Source organism: Canis aureus, chromosome 5, assembly GCF_053574225.1.
Source record: "Canis aureus isolate CA01 chromosome 5, VMU_Caureus_v.1.0, whole genome shotgun sequence".
NCBI lineage: Eukaryota > Metazoa > Chordata > Mammalia > Carnivora > Canidae > Canis > Canis aureus.
The window spans coordinates 60,415,926-60,426,613 of record NC_135615.1 but is presented as its reverse complement, the minus strand read 5'-3'; the positions used below and the strand labels follow the sequence as shown (position 1 = coordinate 60,426,613).

Genomic DNA, 10,688 nt, shown 5'->3' with positions numbered 1-10,688 from the left:
ATATTAATTTTCTAAGTGCAGATTTAAGCTGTGCCTGCAGTCATTGCATGTCCTCGGGTGGTGTGTGTATTTTTGTTCTTGTGCTCCACGCAAAGATCTGGAGCTGAGACCCAGAATACAGGCAAAAGGGCAAAAGGAGCCTGTGAACATTTTCCCAGGTGCTTCTCTCTAGGGGAGAAGGACCGTGTAACAGGGACAGGACAGCCTGGGGCACAGTTCAACACAGACTCGACTGCCCAGTGCTACATGGGGTCGTTTCCATCTGCACAACCCAGAACCTGGGAAATATCTTCATGCTACGGGATTCATTCAGCTGGGGCCTTAAGCAACATCACAGTGTCAATCATCTAAGGAAGAAGCCACTCCTGGCTCTGAGAGGAAAGAGGGACGAGAGATAGTTTGGATGAGGGGGAAGGAAAATCCCTTCCTTGCTCTGGGCTCGCAGGTTGGGCTAGACCTTCAAAGGCATCAATATGTGCTGCAGGACACACACGCTGGAGGTGGAGGGCAGCTGGTCCTGCCAAGAGATGGGCTGGCTCTGGGCTAGGAATGCGGGCCCAGAAAGATGAAACCAGCTTCCGAACTCTGAGAGCAGCGCTGCCCAGGCAGGGGTATCCTGGGCTGAGATGTCTTCCTGTTCTTCTCAACTATAAGCTCTCATCTCCCCAGTGCCCAGCACAGTGCTGGCCCTTACAAGAAGGTGACCGAATGCACTGTGCCTGGATCCCTTAGAAGGCCACAAACTCCTTGCAGGAGGGACCATTTCTGGATCACCACAGTATCACCCTATCGTGCCCTGCTGCTGCCTATGGGGCTGAATCCCCTGCTCCTCTCTAGAACTGCTCAGCTCAAATCCATGGTTCCAGCAGACCTTCTGGATGAGTGACGGAGACTCCAACTTATTAACGGGAGGAACTGTCTCCGTTGGTTCTGGCCATGCCCTATCTTTCTTACCTATGTGAATGGTGACGGTATTTTTCAGTAGAGGCCCTCAGTACTCACAAGCAGGAGCCTCGTGCCTTTATTTGTCCATTTGTCATTCACTCACTCGTTCATCTGTTCACTCCCGGGCCTGCTCACATGTTCACTCGTGTCTTAAATCATCAGACTATTCATCTCATTTATTCATTCATCAAAACCATCTAAACCTGGTTTAGTATCGAGATGCTTCAGACACAGGTCTTGCCTCTGAGAGCTCCAAGATTGGGGTGCCAATGAGCCATGAGCCCACTCACACATTGGAGTAAAAAGTAATAAATGTCAGGAGAAATATACGAACAGGTCACTGAGGGATCACAGAAGGAAAGATTTCTTCCAGGTGAGAAAGGGGGAGATTAGAGACAGCTTCCTGGAGTGGGGATGAGCAGAGGCAGCTCCAGAATTTCTACATGGAGAGGGGGTGATGATGACAGCTTTCAGGGGGCAGCTTGCAGCTGCATCATCAGGAGGGCATTTTACATAAAATTGAAGCTCAATCAGCTGCCCGCATCACAGAAAGGTTATAATGGAGATCAGGGGGCTTCATTCTCCCCCAAAGCCCCTCTTGCTTCTCCCACTCAAGAAGTGGCATTTGATTCATGCTTCAGTAAATGATTTGTTTGGACTCAAGGTGGCAGGGAAAAGATGAGCATCTGGCAGGAGCAAAGGCCTGGATGTGGAAAAGTTCAAGGCAAATAGATGGAGCCTAGAGTCCTTAAGTTCTGGTGGAGGAAGGAGAAGGAGGAGAGGGAAGTGATCTTGGAAAGGTAATCTGAGCTTGGAATGCAAGACCAAGGTGTCTGGGCTTCCTTCAACAGATGAGCCACTGAAGATTTGGAGCAAGAGAATAACATGGCTAATGCTATCTGGGGGCTCTATCTCTAGGGCAGTGTGGAGAAGGAAGAGGAGCAGGCAAGACCACAGAAGGCTGGCTCCAGGCCCCCTCCTAATGTGTAGGGGGGCAAAGCAAGGGGACAAATGGAAGTTACATGTCACTGGCTAAAATATCTAGAAGTTATATATCAGATTAACAAATAATATACATTCTATCCCCCTACCCTGACAAAGAGAGCTTCTTAGCAACCTGAAGGGCCAGGTTCAAGTGTTTAATTCTCAACACACTGGAAGTTGCCTGGAGAGCTGCCCCAGGGCCCAACCCCCAATCTTGCACCCACCTCCAGTCTTTTTCCATCCCTCCTTCCTTCACAATGAGAAGCCTCACGCACGCCTGTGGGCACCTAGCCCACACATCCAAACTCTGTTCATGCCCCCAGCCTGTAGCTACCTCCAGCCACACTTCAGGCCTGGAGGAGCACACATTGGCTATACATCTGCCCTTTGGAGCCTGGGATGGAGGTGTGAGCAAACCCTTGGAAGCAGGCTAGCTTGGAATGAGAGAAAATTCTAGAATCCAGAGCATTACATGTGTGGTCTAGAAAGACAGGTTGCACACTCCGGTTGGGCACATGCCCGTGACTTTTGGCCTTCTCACCCAGGGAGTTGGAGGGACGTGCCAAAAGAAGGCCCAAGTGGGGCTTTCTAAAGCCCAAGCCTCCAGATAGAGGCCCCCTTCTGCCCACGATAAGGGCTTATATGACCTGGGGAGGCCGAATGAGGCCCTGAGCCAGGCCCTATGAAGAAGGAAGCAGAAATGGCAGATTGCATAGGACTTGCAGACCAGATGGCTGTAGCTGCCAACCCGAATACTACAAGAGCCACTGGAGCCAGAGCCTGGCTCCTTGACACCTTGGCACGTGGGTAGATGGGTGGGTGCGGCCACCTGCAGCCCTTGTGAGAGCCATCTGAACACCCTCCTTCTGCCCACACTGTCCAATCCCCAGCCTGCAGCGTCTGGGTGGGCCGTGTGCAGGGCGTCTGGCCCCAGGGACAGGTGGGGTGCGCCCAAGTGCACACCTACACAGCTATAAAAAGGGAGCCTCCAGCAGCTGCTCACTCAGCTTGTCTTCCCCAGCTGTGACAGCATTGGAGCTTCTTGGACACCTGGACCATGGACCCCGGGGAATGCACCTGCATGTCTGGTGAGTAAGCATGCCCACTCTAGGGTCCTGGAACCTTGTAGCAGCTTCATTTGTGGAGCCCATAGGGCTCTGATGAATATTTCTCTTCCTCCAATTAGGAGCTGCCAATGGTTGGTCTTGGACTGGTGACCTCTGTGGCATCTCCCATTCTGTTGCCCAACAGCCTGCTTTGCTATAGAACTGAGACCCTGGCTGAGGGAGCACGTAGGGTTAGACCCTAGGGGCAGCCATCAGAGTCGAAAAAGAGCTGTGGCCTGGAACCTGACTATCTGATTTTGGTCCACTGCTGCCATTGACTTCTGACACTTCATATTTCTTTTTTTTTTTTTTTTAAGGTTTATTTATTTATTCATGAGAGACACACAGATAGAGGCAGAGACATAGGCAGAGGGAGAAGCAGGCTCCCCGCAGGGAGCCCAATGCAGGACTTGATCCTGGATCCTGGGATCACGACCTGAGCTGAAAGCAGGCGTCCAACCTCTGAGCCACCCAGGCGTCCCTGACACTTCATATTTCTGAGCCTCAGTATCCTCATCTGAAAACTAGGGTCATGCCTTCCCAGCTGCCCACCTCCCAGGGCTGTTATAAAAGTGCTAAAATCATAATTGCAGAGGCCAGGGGATTTATTAGAATCTCTGAAGCCCCTTAATTCCACAGAAGCACCTAGTGCAGGAGGAGAGAGGTCAGAGTTTGGAGCCATCTTGGGCTTTTCTGGCCTTTGGAAATGGTATCAAGAATTCTCACAAAAAAAAAAAAAAAAGAATTCTCACAAGTCTCTCTGGTCCTTAACAGGACATGTCTGTACCTAAAACTTGCCAAAGAGACAGAATCTTCCAGCATTTTGACACTTAAAATGATAGGTGGGATGATTTTTTTTTTTAAGTGTGGATGGCTTTTATATGAAAGTAAGCTCGTGGCTGCAGCTCTCACTTTGAGGATGTTTATGTCCCTGGTTCTTTCTCCTGCCCATTCAGGGTTTCCATTTTGCCTGACACCCTGAAAAGGTGAAGAGGGTATTCAAGGCTTCAACGGTCTCTGGGGGACCTTGAGCTTGCTAGACTTGGCCTAGTTTACTGGTTCTCAAACCTGATTGTACATCAGAATCATCTCGGTTGCTTGTTTTTTTTAAGATTTTATTTATTTATTTATTCATGACAGACACACAGAGAGAGACAGAGATATAGGCAGAGGGAGAAGCAGGCTCCCCGTGGGGAGCCCTATGCAGGACTTGATCCCAGGACCCCAGGATCATGGCCTGAGCCAAAAGCAGATGCTCAACCACCGAGCCACCCAGGCATCCTTCTCTGGGTTGCTTTTAAAAATAGATTCCCTTTTTCCACCCAGACTTATGAATCAGAATATATCAAGGGTTGGTCCCACAAATCTGTATTTTAGCAAGTATCCCAGCTGAGGGCCGTATGCCACCACCCCCAGTTTCCATCCGGGGCCTGGGAACCATCAAAAAAACCTTTGCCCTTGGGGTGATTTTCAGCAGCATCTTTGTCCTTTTGTTCAGCCACTCCCCAAGGAGAGCTCAGAAACCCTGCCACCATGATGGTCTGCAGCACATCTCATGTCCCTGACTGACCTCAGTCCTCACACTTATGGATCTGTCCTCTCTTCCAGGAGGAATCTGTATCTGTGGAGACAATTGCAAATGTACAACCTGCAACTGTAAAACATGTCGAAAAAGTGAGTTATGCTACCCGGGGCCAGAAGCTAGAAAAATCTGTTCCCTCCCTTTTCTACCCTCCAGCCATGGTGGGATTAAGTAGGTTCTGGAATCCTTTGACCCATTTGGGAGGGATCTGAAATGACAGCTGAGCAGAGGGCTGGGCAAAGCTCCTAAGGGTTGCTGCTCCCCTGGGGAGTGAGGGCGTCCACAGGGGGTTGCAGGTGTTCTTGGAGGAAGAGGGCTGTGGGGAGGTCCTGTGGTGCCCGGTGCTGAAAGGGACAGAGCCCTGATCTAGCGTCATGAGCTCTGGATTTTAGTGTCAGATCTGCTGCTGACCAATGACCTTGAGTAAGGCCCTCCCCTCTCTGGGCATCTGGTAAACTCTTGATGACTTCCCAGAGATCCCTTCTGGCTCTAACATCCCACAGCTTCCTGCCCCGGGGTTTCTGCTAATGTGGATTGAAGCCTGCGGTGCCCCTCCTACTTTCTCTAGGTGGTGGGAGAGGACATACTAAGATGGGAGCATTGACCCCAAACTGACCTGTCCATCTCCTGGCCCTTTCAGGCTGCTGTCCTTGCTGCCCCCCCGGCTGTGCCAAGTGTGCCCAGGGCTGCATCTGCAAAGGAGGCTCGGACAAGTGCAGCTGCTGTGCCTGAACCGCATCCGTGGTGCTGGGGCTGGCGGGGGCGGGGGTTGTGGATGCCGCAGCCCCGGAAATGTCTGTACAGTGCATTAGTTGAGAAACTGAAATTATTGTACCATAGGTTATGCTTTTTATATATTTGCTCAGAGGTGGTGGTGGTGACACTCATGTAAAGTGCCTGAAAAATAAAGTCTTCACTTGTGGTCTGGTGGCTCAGAGCACTGTTTTACCCTAACCCAGCAGGCCCAAGCAGGACTGATGCCTCATTGCAGATACCATAAGCACCTGGCCGCATCCCTTCCACAGATGAGGTGGGGGGCTTTCTCCTCCTCCAGGAGCTCACTTGAGAGCAGCCTAGGAGTACTGGGGAGTCAACGCCCCTGGCAACAGCCCTTAGCTGATGACACACACGACTCAGTGGATAAATACCCCCCAGCACCTCTATCCTTACAGTGGGACAAATCTGGGACAGAGTCTACACCACGCCCCAGAAGTCCTCCGCAGCATGGCGCTCCAATAGCCCAGGGTGGTAACCAGTGGCTCAATAACGCACCCCCTATTGGCTCCTTCCCTTCCCTGCCTCACTTCTCCATTTTCCTGCCAGTGCTTCCTGGGATCCCCACCACAGTGAAACTTCTTGTGCAGGGCCTGCTCGGGAACTAACTTCATGTTTCCAGGCATGTTTGCCTGGAAAGCCTTATTGTGTGAATAGTGCTGTTTATGCATTGAATCAGCCACAAACTTCTAGGGTAGGATGTCTGCGTGGATCTAAAAAAAATCCCCAAGGTCAAGGCACCAAGGGCATTCGCCCCCTGGTTTGGTTATTTGGGCCCACTTTGTTTTTGTTTTCGTTTTAAGATTTATTTTAGGGGCACCTGGATGGCTCAGTCAGTTAAGCGTCTGCCTTCAGCTCAGGTTGTGATCCCAGGGTCCTGGGATTGAGCCCCGCATTGGGCTCCCTGCTCAGTGGAGAGCCTGCCTCTCCCTCTCCCTCTGCTACTCCCCTTTCTTATGCTCTCTCTGTGTCAAATAAATTTTTAAAAAGATTTTATTTTATTTATTAGAGAGAGAGAGCACGAGCATGGAGGGGGGCAGAAGGAGAGAGAGAAGTTCTTGCTGAGCAGGGACCCTGATGCACAGCTCCATCCCAGGACCCTGAGATCACGACCTGAGCTAAAGACAGATACTTAACTGACTGAGCCACCCAGGCGCCCCTGTTTTGTTTTGATTTTTTAAGATTTTGTATTTATTTATTTATTTATTTATTTATTTATTTATTTATTTAAAAATTTATTTGAAAGAGAGTACACGAGGAGAAGGAGGGGCAGAGCGAAAGGGAAAAGCTGATTCCCCACTGAGCAGAGAGGATTTGGGCTCACTTTGGACTGGGTTGATGAACACAGTCCAGGAGAAAGTGATGCTCTTCACCGAAGTTCTTGCATTTCACAGAAGTCAATGTAAGGAGAATCTGAGGTCTTTGCTATCCACCCCCTCTCCCCGCGCCGCCCCGATTGCTAACACGGGCATCAGAGCTTCCACTGCCCTGGCACAAGTCCAGCTACGCTTGATGATTTAAGCACTGCCATTATGCATAATGCAGCCTTACAATGCACCAGCCACTGTGCTGAACTTTTTACACACATGCTCTCATTTAATCCAAGTAGCCCTGCTGTAAGGTGGGTTATATGGAGGAATCCCTGATTTTTTTAAAATCACTTATTTTTAAACAGGTCTACATGCACAATGTACAAAATACAAAACATCCAAAGGGTATAAGTCTCGTCCCCACCTTTGCACCCCAGTCCCTCCTCCTCAAGACAATGACAGTAACCACTTGTGTAACACTCCAGGGATATTCCCTGCCTGTACAAGCACGTACAACATGCTGCATCACACACACGTGCGCACACATACACATGCATGCCTGCACACACACACGGCAATGTACTATATACCTGGAGAAACTTGCTAAGTGCTTTCCCTTATATAGTTAACTCTCTGCCAACTCCTTTTCTCCACTTATGAGAGAAGAGTAAGTAGAAGGAAAAATAAGAAGATTGAACCTCAAGAAAATTTGGTGACAAAACAAGAACTAATGGATGAAACACAGTGGGAGACAAAGAGGAAACTTTGCACATGTCTCTTCTGTGGCAGGGCTGTCACTGAGCCTAGCACCTGCCAGGGACTGTGCAGAGCAGGAGCCATAAACATCTATAAGAAGCACTGACATCAGGACACCTGGGTGGCTCAGTGGTCGAGCGTCTGCCTTTGGCTCAGGGCGTGATCCTAGGGTCCTGGGATCGAGTCCCCCATCAGGCTCCTCATTGTGAACCTGCTTCTCCCTCTGTCTGTGTCTCTGTTTCTCTCTCTGTGTCTCTCATGAATAAATAAATAAAATCTTAAAAAAATAAAAAAAGAAGCACTGACAGCAATGAGTCTTGCTTCTAAAAATGCACATATAAATACCCTCACTCAATTTTACACATGATCTCAGGGAACTCTTAGTTGCCCTGAGCCATCTCTGGATCCTGGAGATCTGGGTTAGGAATCGATGGTCCATGCATGGTATCATCTGTTATTTATAAGAATAAAGTGGTCTAGTAATAGATTAAAATATTAAGCATCTACTACCTTCCAGGCACTGGGCCCAGCATCTCCCCTGCAGTATTTTTGTTTTATTTGTCACCACATGACCTCACAAGGTCAGTACTGTTATCAGCTCCATTTTTCCCAGATGAGGAAACAAAGGCTCACAGAGGTTAAGTGACTTGCCCAAGCCTCACAGATAGTTTATAGAATTGGAATTTGAATCCAGATTCACGGACTCCAAAGCTATGCAATTGAGGGCAAGTGGAGAGGCAGAAACAACTGTGTAGAAGGACCTCAGTGAAGGCTGCCGTATCTGGGGGCTGGCACCGAGGAAGGGGAGACTCGGTCCGCTCTTACCCACTCCACCACCCCCAGCAGAGTGCAGGTAACTCAAGCTCTCAGGTGGTCTTAATTCACACCATCAAGGGCCTGAAAGCAGGGCCCATCAGAGGCTGGGGCAGCTGTCCATTCTACCAGCCTATGTCAAGGTGGCCATCAGAGACCATCAGGCTTTTGTTTTTTCCTTGCATTTCTAATTGCCTTCCCCCACTTGCTATTCATGGAACAATTTAATATATATTGGCCTCTTTCCTTATCTTCTGTACAACTGTCTTTCTGGAATTTCTTTTCATTGTTCTTCTAGGTTAGACCCATCGCTTCTTGGGTCTCCTGTCATCCTCTATCTCAGGCTCCTTTCTATTTTAGTACATCTGCAAGCAATTTCTTTTTTTTCCCAAAAGAATGAATTATGAGGAGTTTGGGATTCCATAAATGTCAGAAAATACCTTTATTTTTCTCTCATGCCTGATTGATAGGCTGGATATCAAATTTTTTTAAAGATTTATTTATTTATTTATTTATTTATTTATTTATTTATTTATTTATTTATGGCAGACAGAGAGAGAGAGAAAGAGGCAGAGACACAGGAGGAGGGAGAAGCAGGCTCCATGCCGGGAGCCTGATGTGGGACTCGATCCCGGGACTCCAGGATTGCGCCCTGGGCCAAAGGCAGGCACCAAACCACTGAGCCACCCAGGGATCCCTGGATATCAAATTTTAAGTTCAATACAATTTTTTCTTAGCACTTTTGAAGGCATTACTCTGTGGTCTTCCAATATTTGGCGTTGCTGCTATGAACACCAACATGACCTCCCCTTTATTTTTCGCTGGGTACTATTGGGAAATTTCTCCAGCTTTTTGCAATCTTCTTATTGATCTTTTAAATCTGGGTCAATCATATTTTAATACATATTTTAAGAACTTCTTCTCTCGGGACACCTGGGTGGCTCAGTGGTTGAGCATCTGTCTTTCCCTCAGGTCGTTAACCCTGGGGTCCTGGAATCGAGTCCTGAACCAGGCTCCCTGCAGGGAGCATGCTTCTCCCTCTGCCTGTGTCTCTGCCTCTCTCTGTGTCTCTCATGAATAAATAAATAAAATCTTTAAAAAAAAGAATGTGTGATTTTCTGAACATTTGTCATATACCTTACTTATTTGTTTAAGTTCTTTCCTGAATCTCTCTGTTAAAAGGTTTTTTAAACTTTTGTTGTTAGATTTCTTCTTTCTTGACCTATTTCTGCTTCTCTGAGCTGCCAGCAGGCTCTGTGGGTGTCAGTGAGGTTGCTGACTGGCAGGCTTGGTTTTGGCATGCCCAGGTGGGGAGCTGGCAGGGAGGTGTGGCCCACCCTCTCAGTGCCAAAACCAAAAAGCCCTCCTCTGACCCTTTTCTGTGAGCCATGGCCCCTCCTAGACTGGTTACTCCATTTCTTTAGAGACACCTCGCAGCCTCAGCCTGGGGGGAACTGGTGGAGTTGTATAAGCAGGGGTAAAGGAGGCCAATGTGATTATCATGTGGCAGTTCTACAGCCACATCTTCCATTGGTCCCCATCCTGGCTTCTGGGGCCACTTCCTCTTCTGCTATCCAGCCTGACTCCCCCAACCCCACCAAAACAAAATAACACAGAACCCCCATAGACTTCTCTACTTTTTGATCTAAGCCATGGCTTCCTCTCTTTCCATATGCCCATTCTTGTGATTTGACTGAGTCCAGCATTCTAGAAAAATATTATAACCTCTAATCCATTGATGTGCTGTCCAAACCATCCTCCCCCATGCCAATTCTCAGCTCTTTTATCAGTTTTTCTTGTCCTTCTTTGTCTTTGTTTAGTTTCTTTCAGTGGATTCTCGGGAGGAAGGAGAGGTAAATGCATGTGCTCCATCTACCATCTTGATCCAAAATTCCAGGCAAGGCTTCCTGGTGGGATTATTATGTTCATTCTACATTCAATAAAACAGACTCAGAGAACTTAAGGATCTCTTCCCAATCTCAGCAGGACTAGTTGAGAAAGACACTTGAAGACCATGGGGTAGGATAAGTTGGGGAAAAGGCTGACGCTAAGAGTGAGCAGACTAGTTACAGGTGGCCGCTAGTTACAGAAGGGCAAAGTTGAGCAGCACCAGAAAGCACCAAGGAAACAGATTTTACGTCAAGAAAAAGAAGAGGTTTATCAAGGAAGAGCTGCCCGGAGCAGAGAGGTGCTGTGTCAGGAGGCTGCCACATCACGGACTGTGTTCTGGGGCTGCCTGGGGGACGGTGGAAACCCCTGAGAGGCTGTGACAGGCGCTGCTCAGGACGTTCTCCAACTTGTATGGAAACCAGAGGAAGGCTTGGTGGGGAGGCGAGGAAACGCCGAGGTCCCAGAAGGGGAAGGAAGTCCTCGCGCGGACTGCAGGGGGCGCCCGAGGCCCAGAGGCAGGTGGGCGGG

General features: G+C 48.8%; 1 protein-coding gene across 1 annotated transcript; it reads left to right on the top strand.

Moving 5' to 3' along the window:
• The first annotated feature begins 2,946 nt into the window (after positions 1-2,946).
• LOC144313474 (metallothionein-4) lies at positions 2,947-5,540 on the top strand. The gene is made up of 3 exons (XM_077896475.1): positions 2,947-3,017; positions 4,644-4,709; positions 5,258-5,540. The coding sequence occupies exons 1-3, from the start codon at positions 2,987-2,989 to the stop codon at positions 5,347-5,349; spliced, it is 189 nt and encodes a 62-aa protein (XP_077752601.1). The 5' UTR covers positions 2,947-2,986; the 3' UTR covers positions 5,350-5,540.
• The last annotated feature ends 5,148 nt before the right edge of the window (positions 5,541-10,688 follow it).